This window comes from Desmodus rotundus, chromosome 10 (assembly GCF_022682495.2).
Source record: "Desmodus rotundus isolate HL8 chromosome 10, HLdesRot8A.1, whole genome shotgun sequence".
In the NCBI taxonomy this organism is placed as follows: Eukaryota; Metazoa; Chordata; class Mammalia; order Chiroptera; family Phyllostomidae; genus Desmodus; species Desmodus rotundus.
In genome coordinates this window covers 36,137,566-36,156,674 of record NC_071396.1, presented here as the reverse complement: position 1 = coordinate 36,156,674, position 19,109 = coordinate 36,137,566, and the positions used below count along the sequence as shown (strand labels likewise).

Sequence of the window (19,109 nt, the reverse complement as noted above, 5' to 3'; positions counted from 1 at the left end):
TGAAGAAAATCATTTCATTTCAATAGACTCGCTAATGGTAAGCCCTGTCTGCATTTTTAGGAAACCCTGCTTTAGTCATGGAATGCTGTCTGTTCCCTGTGCATCCCCATCAGTGTTAACAGTGGTTATTCATGATCGGTTGATTAGGGCAGATTTTTGTGTTCTTATCTGTGTTTTATGATTTTTCTACAAGGTTCGTATATTACTTATGTAATAGAAATAAGAGCTTTACAATAAGAAAATATTCTGGATTTGGTTTGCCCATATTATTTTGGAATTTTCGTATATTAATAGATACTTGCATATACATATATTTTTTTCTGTCTCTGTCCTTTGGTTTACATTAACATCTTTAAAAAAAACAACAACTTGGGAAACCCTTTTTTCTATGCTCTGGAATGGGGAATGGTTTAAATAATATTTAGAATTTTTGCTCCTTGAAGTTTTTATAACATATTTTAAATTGTCCAAGTCCAGTGCCTTTTTAGGAAATAACCTTTGACAATTTTTTCCAATGTTTTCCATGCTCATTGGTCCCTTCACACTTTCTTCCTGTTCTGCTAGTTTTGGCCATTTACATTTCCCAGATAGTGATTCTGTTATGATTTTCAGATTTGCTCGCATGAAGTTGCGGTATTTCCTATTCTTATTTCTTATGTTGGGTGTCACGCTTTCCTTTCTTCCGATGAGTTTTTCCAGAATTAGTCTGTTTTACTAGAAATTGTAAGGCTATGACTTTTTTTCTGAATACTTCTTTATACATATCCCTTAAATTTTTAGGTATGGTATTATCAATAATTTCAAATTTGACTTTATTTTTTACTGAAGAGTTATTTGAAATTATACTTCTTCATCTCCAGACAGTTCGATACTTGTTATTGTCGTTTTTAACATTTGCCATAAATTCCTAGTTTTACTGCCTTGCTGTCAAAGAGGGTATGGCCTGTACAATTTCTGCACTTTGGAGTTTATTTATGTCTTCTTAGGACCTAATACAATGTTAATTTTAGTAAGAATTCCCAGGAAACTGCAAAAGAAGCTATATTCTCTGAAGGGAACAAAATTCAATCTATATGTATTTATTTGACCTTATTAATTATAATATTATGGACCTTTGATTTTTTACTCACTTGAGTCAGTAAAAACTAAAGAAAGTATGTTAATCTCCCACTACTGTTGTCTTTCTGTTTCTCTTGTGTTTCTACACTTTTTGCTTTGTGTGTTTCAGTATGATGTTATTTGGCAGATTCTCTTTTTATATTTAAGGGAAATTTTTTTTCCCTTGAAAGCCTTGTATACCTTTGTGAATTTTACCTGATTTTGTTGTAACAGTTGTTTATGTTGAAATACATAGTTCAGTAACATGTTTGTGTCCTTTTTAAGTCCACAAAAATCTTTCAGAAGCCTTTGTGTGTTAAGAAGACGTTGTGAAAGCTCTTGGCCTCCCCAAGGGTAGGCTGATGCTCTTCAGGCTGGTGGTGCGGATGCAGGCGCTGTGCCTTAGGAACAGGATGCGGGGTTTTGAGTACGTAACATTCCCGACTCCTGCTTGGGGGCAGCCCCGTGCTCAGGTAAGCTTAGGGGACATCTGCCCTTCAGCTGGTCCCATTCTGTCTCCGTGGGGCCCAGTACGAAAACTTTTCTCCTCTCAAGAGACATTTTTCTTTTGTGGGCTCATCTTCCACACAGAAGGCAGGAAGAGTGTGTGCCTGTGTTCCTGGCTCTTGATGGAAAAGCTAATCTCAGAGACTCCTACCAGAAAAGAGTTTTCCAGAGTTTTTGAACAGATTATTCACGTGGCAGAGTCTGTACTAGGCAGAGAATCAACTTTTCCCAAACACGCATAGGAGGTGTGAATTTCAACCCACTGCTCAAGAGTGAAAGAAATATGGTCTTCTCTATTTTCCCTTCCTTCAAGTTCACATCTACTGAGCCCCAACGCCCAGGCTCATGCAAGTTGGTCTCAGTCAATTCTGGGGCCCTCTTTTCTCCAGATGTGAGTCTTCAAAGGTTCTGGGGAGCTTACATATTCCCAAGGTATTAAGGGGAAGGGGCTTCGTGTCTGCTGAGATGTCTCCTCTTCCTGCCCTCGCCCTAGCTGGGCTAGTCCTCTCCACCAGCGTGCTCGGGAGCACAGGAACCACTCAGATGCTCCCGTGCTGCAGAATTCCCTGGGGAGCTGCCCTAGGCCCTGTCTGCAGCCGCTCCGTTTAACAGCACGGCTTTGGGTGGAGGGTGCACAGTGAGTCACACAGCCTTGTTCCTCTCTCTGGTTACCATGTTCTCTTCCCGCCAGCACCGTCCCCACCCTCTTCCTGGTCTTCTCACTCCAGGACCTCCTCCGTCTTCTGGCTCTTCTTGTGTAAAGTGCCGGAGGCCTCTACCTAAAGCTTGGGACAGATCAGTCTGTAGCCGGATCTCTCCCATCTTTCACCCTCACCTCCCCCGTGAGGCCATACCAGGCACCTCCCCAGACCACCCTTGCCCAGCCAACTCATTTCCCTGTGCTCATCCTGCCCCTGCCTTTCCCAGGTCTGTGAGCCTTTCCCTGCCCCAACGGCCTTCACCCTTAGGGGTAAGATCAGCAATGCCCAAAGGCCTTCTTCTCGCATGCTTCTTACATAGCTCTTTTCACACTCACAGCTCCTGAAGGTTTAATTTGTTGTACATTACATAAATATTTCTGGAGCACATTTATGCGCAGGCCCTGGGAACACAAAAGCCCAAAGAGAGACATTTTCCCAGATCTATGACATCCCAGTGGAGAGGAGACATGCTGTGTTGCAGGTGGTTATGTGACTCACTCAATGGGGTTGGTTTCTGGCCCTCAAGCAGGGCTCTCACAGGCAGCCAACAACAGGGGCCAGAGCACAGCCCACCTCCCCAGAGCTGGGGTGACCTCAGGGCACTCTGAAGGCCTTGTGAGACATCGGCTCCAGGGCCCATAGCTTGGGGGGGAGCCCGCAGTGACTCTGAGTACCCCTGCCTCACTCTTCCCTCACCCCAGCCCCTTTTTGTCCAGTCTGGCTTGTGTATAATCATGCTATTCTAAGGGTGGTCTGCAGGCCAGCGGTTTCAGAGGTCTCGGGGGTTGTCAGCCAACGTCAGAAGACCCTCCTGGATTAGGACTTGCAGTCTGAGCCTGGCAGTGTGCAGTCGAACAAGCCCCTCGTGCCAGACAGGACGGTGGGCCCTCAAAGATGCCTACATGCTCATCCCCGAAACCTGTGACTCTGCTGCCTTACCTGGCAGAAGGGCCCTTGCCTGCGTGGTTAAGACTGTCAGAGAGGGAGATTATCCCAGTTTATCTGGGCGGGCCCAATCTAACAACATGAGTTCTTCAAAGCAGAGAACCTTTCCGGGCTGGGGTCAGGAAGAGATGCGATGGAAGAAGAGTCAGAGAGATGCGATGTTGCTGGCTGTAAAAATAGAGGAAGGGGCCAGAGCCAAGGAATGCAGGCAACCTCTACAAACAGGAAAAGGCAAGAAAACAGCTTCTCCCATAGAGCCTACAGAAAGGAACGCAGCCCTGCCCACTCCTTGGTATTAGCCCAGTGAGACGTGTGTCGGACTTTGGACCTACACAAAGGTAAGAGAGTAAATTGGTGGTGTTTTGAGCCTCTAAGCTTGTTATGGTAGCGATAGAAAACCAATACACGCTTCATGAGTTTACACACCTAAGATGTGAGAACCTCTGCTGTGTAAATTCACTCAGCCACACAGTTTATGTGACGGGAGGTCATTGATCAGACACCTGTTGGCGCTAGCTCCTGCTGCCACCTGCCTCCTTCCCCAGCTCACCTCCTGGAGAGGGAGCGGGTGAACAAAGGAGTCTGATGGCCCAGCTCCTCGTTCTGCCTCCAGGACTGTGGATAGGATGCTGCTGGTTACCGTCTGGCTCTCCTAGGGTCAGCTTTGTCCACAGGGCCAGTCCCAGGGCTGTGGGCAGGGAGGCAGCATGGCTGGAGACCAGGACAAGGTGGTGGTGTCGGGGAGTGGGGTCAGGGCAGACGTGGGAGAGGGGGAAGCTGGGGGATGAGACTGAAGGATGGTGCGGATTTGCTGGGACCTGGAGGCAGAGGGCTGAGGGTATCCCAGGCACTTAGGTTCAGTCATCAGGGCCCTTTGGGGCAGGTGGCAACCGGCTTGGTGTTGCTGGAGTGGAAACCCTGGGGTAGGGGAAGGGGCCACTGGGGCAGCCCAGGTCTCAGGTTGGTGCACCGTACTGAGGCGCCACAGGCTGGAGTGTGGGGGGGCTAGTTGGGAGAGTGAAGGTCTCTGGGCAGCACCATGGGGGGTGGGTCTGAGGGGGTGGAAGGTACACAATAGGAGACTCTCCCCTCTCCCTGACTCTGAATTCTGTGAGACCAGAGTCTGGACTGACTTCAAAGCTTGGCTAGAAAAAGTGGGGAACAGGAAGAATGAGGAACAGAGTGTTCCAGAGAGGGAGAAGTTTTGATGCATAAAACACAGTTGAGCCAGGAGGTGTAGTTGGGAGACTCACTTCTGAAAAGGGCCTTTTTTCTTTTTGAAGGCTTCTCGTCTTTGGCAGAGCTTAGAAAGCAAAATCTGAGAATTTGCCATGCCTGAATGAGCTCACGGGTGTCTCTAAATACTGAATTTGCAATACTTAAAATAAAAGCCCAACAGAGTTCTGATTTTGCCATTTGTAAAAAATATCCCCCTTTCCCAGGAAATATTTCGGGGTTAAGCTTGGCCTGTGTGTGGTGGGGAAGGTGGCCTTGGGTACAGCCACCCAACCCGCCCTTGGGGTTTGCACCCTAAGCCTTATGGAAACCCAGGATCGCCATGGCAACGTGAGGGCACTGCCGTTAGTGGGGACACTTTAGGCAGTTGAGAAGTGTGTGTTCTGCCTTGTATTGGTCCCTTCCCCTTTTTCCAATTTTAACACAGAATGAGGAGGAAAAAGGATCCCAGCCTGAGACTTCAGTTTTGGTGGGAACACTCCCCCTTAGTATTTGCTTAAACAGATGTTTAGCTGAAATCTCACTGAACACTTTACCGCCCCCACCCCCACAGACAGGGAGGGCTGTGCATTTCATAGTTAATATTTCATGTTTTCATTTCCTCATGAGCGACACTGATATATTATAAATAGCTCTTTATTATGAATTTATAGAGTGCTTGATACATAAAATACATTTCATTTAAAATAATTCCTGAACATAAGCAATGCATTCCAATTATTGCTAAAGCGATGTTCACATCTGAACCTTACAGTCGGAGGAAGCCACGACAGCACACACGGGACACGGCCAGCCGTCTGACCGTGCTGTTCACCACGTGCACCATCGCGTAAACGACTGTCAGAAGGAAGGAATGACTGCAGAGCATCCCGGGGAGAAATACACACCATCCTGGCAGGCCAGCAACACTGACTGTGGGTGCTCAAATCCCAGCTGCGGTTTGGTGTGTGCAGGTCACCAGTTCTCTACTTCTGTGGGCTTGCTTTTCAAATTAATTAATCAATTATTTTTAGAGAGAGGAGAAGGGAGGGAGAAAGAGAGGGAGAGAAACATCAATGTGAGACAGAAACATTCATCAGTTGCCTCTGGCGTGCCCCCAACTAGGGACCTGGCCTGCAACCCAGGGAGGTGCCCTGATTGGGAATCGAACCTTTTGGTTCATAGGCCAGCACTCAGTCCACTGAGTCACTCCAGCCATGGCTACTTCCATGGTGCCACAGCATTAAATCACAGCTGCAACATCACACACAGCCCTGCTGCCCATCTGGGTGTCGTGGGGCCAGTCTGCCCTGTTCACGTGCTTTTCACAAATAGGCCTTGGGCCCTGGTGGCTTCTCTCCAGCCCACAGTGCAGTGCCCTTGGCCTTGCTGAAGAGCTTAGTGGTCCCACTCGCTGGGGCCACTCTCCTCCTCCTCCTCCTCTTCCGAGTCAGCAGACACTCTCTTGATTCTCTGGAGTGCAGCCTTGATGCTTCTCTCCAGGTCGCTGGTGGGCTTACTGCTGGGGCTCAGGCCAAGGTCAGGGTGAACCTTCCGCAGTTTGACACCCTGCCTGATGGCAGCCAGAATGTGCTCGTTGACTGAGGCATGAGGAGGGGCCACAGCAGGAGCTTCCACCTTCTGGACCGGGGCTCTGCCATGCCTTAAGGAGGCCAACACTTCATCCATAGACCCTGCAATGGAGTAAACAGAGCAAGTACTGTCAGGAACTTACACTCTTTCTCCCCAAGACGCCAGGCTGTTTTTGTATTAGTCAAAGGCGTTAAAGTCACATCAGCTAACACCATGGTTTAAACAAATGATCATCGTTCCATTAAACGCATGTTTTCATTATCCGCTAGGAAGGTCAACCATAAATAAGCTCCCCGTGTGAGTCCAGCATAGTTCCATCGCTACTATTTTATCATAAGCACCTCAGTTGCTCAAACCCACAGCATCTCGGAGGCACAGCCGTGACACCTGTGTTATAATGGATGCGGGAACACTCTCGTGTGATCCTCAAGAGTTACGTGCCCGGGTGGGAACAGCCTGACCCCACGTGCAGGACTTAGGTACCTCTGATGTTGCACCTCCCCCATGTCCCTCCACACTTTAAAAAATATCTGCCTGGAATATGTTCCCTGCTGCATGTCTCTCACTGCAGTCTTAGTCAGTGATGACTAAGGAGTCAGTGTGACAATGAGGCAAGTAGGTTTCCCCACAAGAAAAGACTTTAAAGGGAAACTTGAATCAGCAGCTCAATGGACCTGCGGGGGCAGCACTGGCGTCTCTCTGTATGTAATGTCTTTAATTCCACCTACGGTACCCCGAGGTAATTTACATGCTCTGTTCTCGAGGGCGTGAAATGCTGTCAAAACACAAATTAGATCAGAGTTTCAAAGCCTTGGAGAGTAGAAGCTATTTTTCACTCCGGCACCTTGAGACCCCCTGAGCAGGGAAATCTTTTACCCCTTGCGGGAGACAGGGGCGTTGACTGTGGCCACTAACGTAGCGATCATCCGGGGAAATAGTCGAGATAAATAGTCATTTCCAGCTCAGGATTTAAGGTCATGTGATGGCTAACAAAACACTGTTTCACTTTGGACTGAAACCTGTCGCTCTTTACTACGATGCTCTTCTAGGAGTGAGGGCAGTTTTACAGTAAAGGGCATTTTTTGATGGCCGTTCACACTTTCTTACTCTTGTCAGTGGAAGGAGGCAGTGTGTAGGAGTTGGATGGGGCTTGCCCACACAGTGTGCATGAGGCCCAGGCCTGAATGAGGCGGCCCACGGAGACTCACCTACATCTGAGCTCCAGGCGGGGCTCCACGCTGTCTCCCCCAAGTAAATAGTGTTGTTGCAAACCCCATGGTGGGGCCGTCTGGCCTCCACTGATAGTGTAGACCTTTTCATTTGTACCTGGTTTTAGGTACAGTGACACCTTGAACTCAGAATAACCAGAATACTCAAGGATCCAGAACCACAGTTGGGAACTCTTCTATTTCAATCATTTACACCCCCTCTCACAGCATGGGTGCATGCTCTAGGTGGGGGCGTTCCAGCATAGTCTTGAAAACAAGAGTACACAGCATTTACCTAGGACTACCTAACAACCCGCGCCCCGAGCAGCAGTAGGCTATGAGTCTGGGCAGGTGTAAGCCAGTGTCCTCAGTAGTGAGAGTCTGAACTTCAGTTAGAATTACAAGTTAGAACTATGGCCCTCGAGTTGTTCAGTGTACTGTATTTGCAAGGTAGAAGGTGGTCCACTATTTTTTTTTAATCACTTTATTTTAGAAAGATTTCCCCTGGGAAGGTTTCTCAGTCTACCTGTCAGTCTGCAACAAGAGCCTTCTGTATTGTGACTAATATTCCTCTATAATAATTTCTAGCTAATCTTCTGCTTACGATGCAACAAGTTAATTCTATGAAGGACTCTGAGATGCAACAGTAACTCAAAGCAACCTTGAGTAACATGCAAATGGCAGAAATCAAACACATACTGAAGACCTAAGAAACACGAAATAAGTTGATTCTTTAACAGCCTCAGTGATCACGAGTCATGTGACCATTAAATGTGTAGAGATGGTTTGTTCAAGGTAAGGTAGCATTTATCAATCTGATTCAGGCTATACTAACTTTGCCAAGAAAAAAAAAAGTACCATTTAAAGAAGCAAATACTGGAATATTTTAAGACTGCAGAGAATTTTGAAAAAGATTTTGATTTGAGGGGAGCAGGTACAGAATTCTGGCAGATTACCTGGGCATTTAAAACTGTCTGAGGAGTCATGTGGTCTTTCAGCAGGTGATTCACACACTAGAGGAAGTGGCTGATCATCTTTTCCTGAAGTCCTGATGTGTACATTCAGATTCCGATGGTTTGCAGATAGAGAAGAGGGCGGAACAGGGAAGAGCGGAGGTGCTGGTGGAGGCAGTGGAGGCGGTGGAGGAGGGGGAGGAGGGGGAAGGGGAGGAGGTGGCGGTGGAAGTGACAATTCCTCACTGGGTTTGGAGTGTGTCTGGTCACCTCCTTGAACAGAAATCTGGGCAGGGATGTTTCCAGAGCAGTCTTGAGACTTGGGGGTTTTCACGTTACTAGCTTCAGATAAGGGAGCACTTCTGGTTTTCTTGAAGGACGGAGGGATCACCACCTTCGTCTGAGGAGTCGGCGAGGAGGTCTGCTGGGGCAGTTCACCCCGCAGGTTTGGAGCCTCAGGTTCTGAGTAAGGGACCTTTAGTACAGAGGGACCTGGACGTCTCTGAAAACAGAAAACTGTTGTGTGAGAAACTTGCCACAAATGCTGGAAGTTTCTATAAACAATGACACCGAAGAGTTTCTATGCATTGATTGTTCTAGTTCACAAACTGGCTCCTTTCCACTTTGTTCAGCCATTCCTGTTGTTAAATCTATGAAAGAATAAGCATTTATATCCTTTCATATAATACTTTCTCCATAATAAAATAGATATGAAAGGATACGTATAAAAATATCAGCCCTGGCCGGTGTGGCTCAATGGATTGAGCGCCGGCCTATGAACCAAAGGGCCGCTGGTTCCATTCCCAGTCAGGGCACATGCCTGGGTTGTGGGCAGTGGGGGACGAGCAAGAGGCAACCACACATCGATGTTTCTGTCCCTTTCTTTCTCCCTCCCTTCCCCTCTCTCTAAAAATAAATAAGATCTTTAAAAAAAAAACGTAATATTTTTAGTATGAAAAATCAAACTAAATGTGAACAATAGGAAGTTAGCTGAAAAAATTATGGTGAATTAATTTAAAATATTAGGCAGCCACAAAAAACATGAACAGTGCAAAGTCAGTGAAACATTCTGAAAAAATTTAGATGATGCTTTACAACCCTGTGAAACAAAGATCTGTGACAAATACCGGCAGAATGGACCTCAAAATGATAGTTGTAACAGGAATTATGGGTTTCTTTTCTCTAATTTAGGCTTAGAATAAACTTTATAATTGAAAAAAATGTGAATTTAAAAACAACTTGTCTAGGCTCCACAGGTACCACATATCATGTGATTTCATTTCCGGTCTGCTTGTCCTTCGTTCCCAATGTGCTCAAATTGCCTTTGTCCCCTTCAATTGTGGCACTTCTTGGTACACAGAATTCCCTCACTCTACAAAGGATGCTGCTGTTCTTTCTACAACCTCATGCGTTTTTCTGCAGCTTCATCAAGTGATCCACACACAACGGAAGGAAGGTTCCTGTCCCTACATTTAAATCACACACACTCCTTCCCACCACCCCCGTACAAGTGTTAGATCCCCCAAACCTTGCAACGTAAACCAATTTGAGGTTAACTTGTTAGAATTAAAACTCCTTGTTGCAGTTTGCTGGGAGCTTAGGTGGCCTGATTCTGTCTCCTTAGGTTAGAGTCTGTCTAACCTGTCCCCTTCACAGCAGCTCTATGTGGAAGGTGATCACTGATCTGTCTGACCAGTTCCAGGCTCAGGAGCTGTACTTGCGTTCCTCGAATCCCTTCCTCCGTGCCCATTCCGTTCACTGATCCCCTTCTGGAGGCAGCCAGGTACTCGCCAGCTCGTTTGCTCTACGTTCTGCTGGCCTTCGGGGAGCTCCCCTGTGTGCACTCTCCCCACCTCCATTCATGCCCAGGCCCTGGCCAAAATCTCTGGGGGTGGGTCTGGGCATTAGCTCCCCAGCTGCTCCTGATGTGCTGCCGGGTTGCAGAATCCCTGCTGTGGCTCTGGGGTTAGAAAGACCTGGCTCTGTACAACCTGTGTGACCACTCTGAGCCTTGGCTGGTCATCTGTAAAGTGGTGAGGAGGGTATCTTACAGGGTCGTTTTAAAAATTGAAGGAGAACGCCAGTGCCTGGCTCCGTGCCTGGGATGTGGCAGGCGCCTGGTAATGGTCAGAGGAGTTAAGTGTCCCAGAAAAAAAGCTGACCTTGGAGTGTCATGGTTGTTCACTCCGTGGCCTGTCCCTGTCAGGCAGAAGTATTCATTTTTAATGGAGCACTTAACTATACCTATGTCACAAGGTTTCCTTGACTGCATTTTAAAAAATTCTTTATTGCAGATGAGGAGGAAGCCAGCTCAAGTTAATGGTAATGTAACTAGTTTCCGCCTTCCCTGCTGGTGGGCACCGTGGTGGGCACCGTGGTGGGCAGAGCTGGCACACTCGGGCGGGGAGGGCGTGCGGCAAGGTCAAAACATCTCCGTGTTCTACTGTTGTTTGGCTTTCATTTATATATGAAAAATAATGGCATTTGGGGAACGTTTTGTGTTCCAAACGATCTGTTCCTAATGCTTCATCCTTTTCTCCGAGGATGGGTGATCTTGATTTATTGCTTCAGAAAACGTAAGCAAGGCAATTAGTGACGGGACTTACCTCCTTAAATGCTCTTAACCGCTGCAGGGTCTTCTGGCGTTCTTGATTTATCCATTCTTTTTTCTTTTGCTCCTCTTCTTTTAACTTGTCTCTTTTCTATATTTAAACAAATACACACTTGTGAATTCCTTAAAGTAAAAGTCTCAAGAGAGAAAGGGTCCGGAACCGACAGGATGGCCTCCTCCCCCCGCCCCTCCCCACCGTGCCTTCAGGCCTGGGCTGTGGCATCTGCGCAGTTAAGCCAGTGTGCCACGTTATGCAAATCAAAAATAGTTTTCTTTAATGACTCACCATCTGAACACTATGGTGCTGGTGAAAATATCTCACACTTTCTTCAGCCTGCTGCAGTCGGAGTTGATGGTTTTCTTTGCATTGATCCTGGTGGAATAATACAAATTACCTCCAGGGTTTTTACTCTTACCATAGGCTACAGCATAGAAGGTTAAAAGGAGAAAGCACTGCATTTGGGCTGCTGTGCAGGGCATTCATGAACTGGAGTTTCTGGAGGGGCTCCGTGGGCCTGCTGCCTGCTCAGCCGTGTGATGAGGGGCTGGCAGGCACTTCCAGGAATCAGTTGGCCCATCAGAAGGGCCACAGATTTAGTGCTTTGAGTGAGGAAAAAGTGAATTCTCTGACCAAGGGCAAGTGAGAGGAGGATACACATTTCCTCACAATGTTACAAATAGTCATTACACTTCCAAACTTACCTATATAAACATATCCAACCAACACATTCCTGAAAAATTACATTAAGACCAGTATTTCAATGACGCTTAACCAGTCTTAGCATGTTACTTTTTTATATAATCATGGAGTAATTAAGAAAAAAATAATCAAATATAAAGATTGAAATGAGCTAAATATTATCTCTGATTTTATAATCAACAATTTACACTAAATTTTAGAATTCACTATTCCTGATGATTAGAATTTTTTACTTATTGTGATTTTAAAATACCTGTCGTATGGAACAGGCATTCAACAAATAGCTGTTGAACAAATTAAAATCTACAGATTATGATAAATGCTTAAATACCGCAAGAAACAAAGGATCATTTTAAGACAAAAAATTGTTAATATATTGTAATTGCAGCTACTGGCATCCGTATCAATGCACAGAAAATAAGGTCAAAGCCTTATCTTCGAAACCTCTTTATCTTTCATGAATGAAGAAAGGCCTGGAAGGGAAATACAGAAAGCTGCCGGCGCCCACCTTCCTGCTCCTGAGGTAGGCCCTCCTGGCGCAGATCCTGCCCCGTTTCCGCTCCAGCTGCCGGCACTGCCGGCGGAGCCCCCTCGTCTCCGCATTCTCACCACCCTGCAGCCCCAGGATTTGGTCAATGGCTTTCAGTTCCTCTGGACTTTCGCATGGGTCATAATAGACAACTTCATCCTGTTTATCTGAAAAATAGTCAATGATTTTTAAAGGCATGTTTTATTATAAAGATAATGCACAAAATTCAAATGTAAGGAAAGTACAGATCATGTGTAATCCCGCCACCTAGGCAGAACCACTGTTAACATTTACGTGTGTGTGTGTACATCACGCGTGTGCACACACACAGCTACTCATGTCAATAAACAGTTCTAAGAGAACATTTTCCACATAATGAAAATAAAAATTTTAATGGCAACACAGTATTCTCTAATATAAACAATCTCTGTTGTCATAATGTCCCGTTATCAGTTGCACTGTGAGCACCTCTGAATGTAGGGCTTTGTGTCCATTTTTATTACTTCCTGAAATGGATGGATAGTTAAGACTCTCGGTAACTACAGTCAAACTGCCCTCCAGAAAGGCAACTTACAGTCACCAGCAGTACACTGTTAAAGTGCTTTAATAGTATATTATCTTGATTATATACTGATTTTTTAAAAATACATGCATGCTAATTGTTAACAAATTCAAGCCCTACAGAAGCACAGTAAATGAAAAGTGAAATTTTTCTTCTTCCTTTCCCAAACCTTTGGAATCCCAACCCAGAGAAAAACATTAACAATTTGGCATGCATCCTTCCAGATTAACTTTTTGAAATAAAATTTTTCCTAAATATGTAAAATGCTTATAACCTGAAACTGTTATAAAGTTTCTTGAATTCCTAGGATTAAATTCAATGTGCAGATATATACCAAAAAAATTGCTAATCTTGGAAAACCTTTAGGGAAAAAAGACACAAGTAAATGGAGAGACATACCATGTTCTTGGCTGGGAAGATTCAAAATTGCAAAGACGACAATTCTCCCCCAGTTATCTCTAACTTTAAGCACAATCCCAATAAAAATTCCGAGTTTTGTTTTTGTTTATTTGTTAGATTGTTTTGAACTTGTCAAAATGATTCTAAAGTTCATCTGGAAGAATAAAGGAGAACAGTCAGAAAGCTTGTGGAGCAGGAGAGTAGTAAGGCAGGTGCACGCTTTACGGGATACTGAAATGTAGCTCCGAGGTACAATGGGCAGAGTGTGGTACCAGTACCAGAAGCCACTCACAAGTCAATGAAGGAAAGTAACAATTGAAAATCGGTCAAAATAAATATAGTAATGCTGCGAGACAGGTAGCGAGGCAAAGCAGCAGTGATGGGGACTCCCAATGACGTGGGCGGAAACATTAGATTCCTACCCCACATCAAAATAAATTTCACCTGGATTAAAGAGCTAAATGTTCCTTTAAAAATCAGAAAAATAGTAAATGAAAAAAATAAATAAACTATTGACACAATTTTGGGATGAGGAGGAGTTTGCCAGGCATGCTACCAAAAGCAAAACCCATAGATCCCTTTGCCAGGTGTAACACAGAAACAAAAAGGTGGAGAGATGTGACTTCATGAAAATTAAACATTTCTGCAGGGCAAGAGAAAGCAAACAACAGGGAGAATTTGTTTGCAACATATGACAAATAATAGAATAGTATCCTTAATATGTAAAGGAAACATGCAAAGACCATAGGAACTGAATTTAAAAAAATGGCCAGTAAACCTACAACATTGCATTCAACATCACTTGTAACTGGAGGAAATGAAAATTAAAAGATGCCTTTTTTTTCCCTATTAATTAGGCATGAATTTAAAAGAATGGGCAAAGTATGGGGAAACAGGTATTTGCATAATCTGCTGATGGGCTGTCACTTTGCACAGCCTCCCTAGAGGGCTGTGATGTATGACTGTATGAAATTTAGAAATTAGAAAATATCAGAGGTGAGGGAAAATGTGTATCAAATGATTGCTGTTGTGTTGTTTTGACACGTTTGTCAAGTGTAAATTTTGCGTGGTCCTTGACCCACTTCACTGATCTCGCCTTGAGAAATTCATTCCAAGGGAATGACCTGCCCTGTACACCAACACGTTTAAAGGGTGCTTCTGCACTACACTGCTGTTCACAACAGCGAGAGGCTGAAAGTCGGTCGGTGCAGCCGTACACTGGAATACTATGCAGCCATTAAAATTTTCGGAAGATTTTGTTACTTACTGAGATGGGATGATGGTTATTAAGTATTAAAGGAAAAAGAGAGTACTGAACAGGATATACAGTTTTAATTTGAAAATTGATATTTATATACATCAGGCTACAAAGCTAATCAGCAAATTGTTATCACTAAGTACGTCCACCCGATGGAACTGAGTTATTAAAGGTTTTCCTTTTCTTTATTTTGCTGTATGTTTAACAAGGACTATATTTTTGAATAATAAAGATGCTGAAGGGAAACTAGAAATTTCAGTAGATATCTTATACAATTTACAAGAAATAACTGATAAAGTCTGTACTTCCTTGAATGTATAACTTAAAACATTTTAATATATATTTTAAATATAAGTTGTACCTTTTATAAGTCTTTTAATGGAGTCCAACTTTGTGGTAAGTAGGATTTCTTCATATTTTAATATCTCAAATTTAACATCATACAGTTCTAATTGAACTTCATAATACTCTATTTCTAGTTCATCTACAACATCTATATTTTTTTCTTGTTCTGGAAGATATTCCATCTTGTTTTCATGGAAAAAAAAAAAAGAGCAAGTTAAAATATTTAATGTACTGAAAGGAAACTTTCAAAGCATTTGATCTGTTTTCTATTCTTTGCTCAGTACCAAATATAAAAAAGCAAGAAGAAACACTATTTCATTTAATGAAACAAAAATGCCCCATTCAACATTTTTACAAATACTTTATCTCCTCCTTGAAACACACGAAAACACTAAGGTTTTGAGGACAGTAAATGACACTGAGGACTTTACAGCATTTTCTGCTGTAAAGTCTTAGCAGTGCAGGAAGGCCTGTAATTGACTGTGATCCCAGAAGGAAGAACCTCTGGTTATTCTCGAGTTCTGCTGATGATAGCACTGGGTTGACTTTTAAAGTATATTACCTTCCTCAGTACTGAGCTCAATGCTATTATCGACTGAATCCTACAATATAGTATTGCAAAACCATCTTGAGGAAATGGAAACTTTATAGCCAATCGTCCCTGGTCTGGAAATTCTCATCTACTAGAAGATGGTGTTGGAATAGGAAAGGAAGCTCTTCAACAATGGCTGGAAGGAAAGATGACATCTCAAATCGAAGTCTGTTTCTAATATAAAGTCACCTGTATCTTGGCTTACCTTTCCCTGGATCTCAGCTCTTTTGTGATTTAAACACAGCTCTTTGGCTCTCATGAGCTGCAGTGTCTCTCGAGCTAACATCAGCTTGAGTCTTTCCAGCCTGGGAGCTGCTGTGGCCCAGGCAGCCTGACCAAATCTCTTCTTATCCTGTTCCATTTGTTTCTGCATCCCTGTTGGATCATAAGGAGTAACAAATAGCTTAATTACAGCTCATTAAAAACTGAAAAATTTATCCTGGGCTAATCCTTTCTTGCCTCCCACATTACTGGCAAAACATCCTTTTTAAAAGAGTATTAATTTTAATGACTTTTCTGTTATCACACAAATAACACATGGTCCTTGATATAACATTTTAGATGTGTGATGTTTTTAAAAAGAGGAAAATAGTCATGAATCTCACCTACTAGCAATTCCTTCTTACATGTTACTACATACACTTCTAGACTCTATGTCTAGCTAGACAGACAGGTTAGATAGTTTGACAAAAAAAAAAAAAAAAAAATCCACAAGATCATCAGTCTTTTTCACAGGGTGGGACAATGTAGAATTACAACTGTTCATATGGAAAATAATACCATAATTAATAAATAACAATACAAGAATAGTCTGTTTCGTGTACTGACAACTGTAAAGCTACTTTTCCCCCACCCCCGTGTGTCCTGTTTATTTCACTTCCTGTATCACGGAACGCCTGCGGTTCATAGAGATAGAGAATCATGCTTAGTAGCTGTGTGCTGCTCTGTCCTATGCATGTACTATGATTTATCAGACTGGCTGACAGACAGTAAGTTTTTCCCTCTTTGGAACTGCCACGACAATGATTTAGACAAAACAAACATCCTTTACCCAGCTCAAAAGGCCCTGCATGGTCTCAGCTTGCAGTCTTGCCCACACACCCTGACACCTGCGGGCTGCACTCTGTTCCAGCCCCGGGGCATTCTCAAAGTTCCTCACACTAGCCAAGCTCCCTCAAGCCACAGGGCCTTTGTCCATGCTGTTCCTTCTGCTAGCAACACTGCTTTTTTGCTCTCTTAAATTCCATTTACCCTTCAGATATCAGGGCAACTGCCCCTTCTCTGAGGCTCTTGCTGACCACTTCGATGGAGCCTAATTTTTCTCTCAGGCTCTCAGAGCCCCATGTTGATTTTCCTCATGCGGCTTGCGGCCGCTGCCGCTTCCCCATGCATTTGGATGAATGTGTAGCTAAGATGTCTCTCTCCTCTCAGCAGGCTGGACAGTTTCGGTTTACGCTGAATCCCCAGGACCTGCGGCCTGATACTAAAGAGACACTCAAATGTGTTCTGAATAAAATGAAAATTACATTTGTCTTAGTGTAGCACTGTAAATGATTACCTGCCAATGCTTTTACTGTTTCTTTAAAATAATTCACAGTGATGTCTTGAATAGAGACTATAGCTGCTTCCGCCTGTCTGGTCCATTCTTGGGCTTCCTTCCGCAGGGCCACTATCCTTTTGGGACCCAGATCATCCTCATCCAAGGATTTCTTTAGTAAGAACGGGAAATTGCACAAGTAAGAAAGAACAGTAATGTACAGCCATTAGAAAACTGAAAGCAAACTGCTGGCATGAACTATTTCAATGACTTTTATTGCTACTACTTAGTCAAGTTTCATGAATTCAGCAATTCCTTATGGAGAATGAATAAGGCTCTAAGTTGGGGACCACCTGGAAGACGAAGGGATACTCTGGGGCATAATGGAGGAGAAAATATGCTCACTCTAACTGCTGTCACAGGGCTCAACGAAATACGAGTGATGACAGCACCTACTAAAGTTTAAATTACTGACTCACAGTCCAGGACCTTGCTACCTAAAGTTTCATCTTATTTCTGATATAGCTGTGTGTGTTCTTAGAGGGAGAAAATAAGCAAAATAAGCATCACATCAAAAACAAGTCATCAGCGAAGAATGTGTTTAATCCTTGAAAACCTCTAGAAATCTGAATGTATTAAGAAGATGATCCATGTAAAATGTCTTCATTTTTTATAACACTTTAAAATATATATATATGTGTGTGTGTGTGTGTGTGTGTGTGTGTGTGTATATATATATATACACATATATCTCATCTAAACATAAGGGTGAACCTAACAGTCCAACACAGAATCTTAAATGTGACTAAAGAAATAATATGTGACATATAGTAAATCAGATTAAGTAAAAACATAAAGAAAACATACCAAAATATCAAGCTTACATGAAGTTGCAAATTCTCGCATATCTCTAAATGGCTTCAGTAAATACTGGAAGAACATGGTTGCCAAGGTAACAAATTCCTGGTATGCTTCATCTTCTTCTCGATAAATTTCCATTAATGCTACCATAGTGTTGGCTCTTTCACGCCCTTGAAGAATCTGGAAGGGAAAAGGTACATAAAGCTCAGGTATGGACAGTATTTATAAGAGCACACCACACAAACAAAACTAAGGAAATCTTAGTATTCTACACTTCAGTTCGTCGGGGGAAAGTAGAGTTCAAAATTGTATCTCAACTGTGTACAAACTGCTCAGAGAAAAGGACCTGAAAGACTCAAAATATTAACAGTGGTTATCTCTGGGTTGTTTGTAGATGACGTTTCTTCTTCACTTTTATGATGGTTAAGGTTTTGAGATGCTGCGCTTTTTAGAATCTCATAAGGGCGTTAGAGAGGTGCCTCCAAATACTTCAGTGTGTAGGCTCTCTCAGCTCCCCAGGTTCACAGAGCTACCAAGCTCCCAGCAGAGAGACTCTTTTAGAGTCAAAACGGTGGCTCTAGTCTCTGCAGAGCGCAAAACTACGCTCTAAATTAACACTTCCTCACTCTGGGACTCCCGCGCGCCCCAGCAGCAGCCCCCTGGCTGCTCCCGGCAGGGGAAGGACACCTGTGACCCTGCGCCCCCTTCTCCACGTCAGACCGTGAACTTGCTCCTCGTGGAGCCTGTATCTCGGGGAAGACTCCCACCCTTACCCTGGTCCCCTTCTGATGCCCCAGGAACACTAACGCGGGTCTCGCCGGCGTACCTGGCGCAGGCGCGCGTCCGCTTCGGACAACCGCGCGCGCAGGGCGCGCTCCCGGAAGGCGCGCGGACTCTCGCAGTCCGGTGCGCCGCCGTCGACCGGAAGCAGCGCGTCTCGCACGGCCGCGCCGCCGCAGCCGTCGGCAGCCAGTCCCAGGTAGCGCTCCAGCCGCAAGCACAGTTCCTGCAGTTCTGCCTCGCCAAGGCCCGCGCGTGCCGGCCACACGAGCTCCCACAGGCCCCAGGCGCCGCCGCCTGCCTCCAGCTCCGGTGGCAGCGGGGGAAAGCAGTGCTCCAGGGGCGGCCACAGCGCCGCCAACTGCCGGTGCGCGCCGCGCAACCCGGCGGCCGAGAGCAGGCCGGCCCAGCTGGGCGGAGACCCCGGCCGGTTCCCCTCGCGCCGCCGCTGCCGCTGCGCCGTGCGGTCGTGACAGGTCACCGCGAACTTGCCCTCCGCGTTGTTCCAGGCCACGAGAAAGCGCAGCTGGTGCCGCTCAGGCTCAGCGAACAGGTCCTCGCGGACCGGCACCCAGCCCTCCAGGCTGTCGGGCTGCTCGTCCTCCATGGCGCCAGCTGTCAGTGTCCCGGCCTCCTCGCAGCCCCAGCCGCAGGACCGTCAGGTCCGAGCCGCGACATTTTTCTCTGGACTATCATTGCGTCTGCGCCCTGTCAC

The 19,109-nt window shown here is 45.0% G+C and overlaps 1 protein-coding gene across 1 annotated transcript; it reads right to left on the bottom strand.

Annotated features, from left to right (window-relative positions):
- Positions 1-5,107: 5,107 nt before the first annotated feature.
- Positions 5,108-19,086, bottom strand: WHAMM (WASP homolog associated with actin, golgi membranes and microtubules). The gene is made up of 10 exons (XM_053912549.1): positions 18,441-19,086; positions 17,621-17,794; positions 16,775-16,925; positions 15,422-15,591; positions 14,641-14,806; positions 12,040-12,227; positions 11,118-11,204; positions 10,827-10,922; positions 8,224-8,722; positions 5,108-6,160 (listed from the first exon to the last, which is right to left on the bottom strand). The coding sequence occupies exons 1-10, from the start codon at positions 18,999-19,001 to the stop codon at positions 5,865-5,867; spliced, it is 2,388 nt and encodes a 795-aa protein (XP_053768524.1). The 5' UTR covers positions 19,002-19,086; the 3' UTR covers positions 5,108-5,864.
- Positions 19,087-19,109: the final 23 nt, after the last annotated feature.

Excerpts from the sequence above, each read along its gene's own strand:
- WHAMM (XM_053912549.1), bottom strand. The coding sequence starts at position 19,001 with ATGGAGGACGAGCAGCCCGACAGCCTGGAGGGCTGGGTGCCGGTCCGC. Across the intron at positions 16,926-17,620 it reads CATGTAAGCTTGATATTTTG|AAATCCTTGGATGAGGATGA; the intron begins GTATGTTTTCTT and ends TTCTTACTAAAG. Across the intron at positions 12,228-14,640 it reads CATTAAAAGACTTATAAAAG|ATAAACAGGATGAAGTTGTC; the intron begins GTACAACTTATA and ends ACTATTTTTCAG.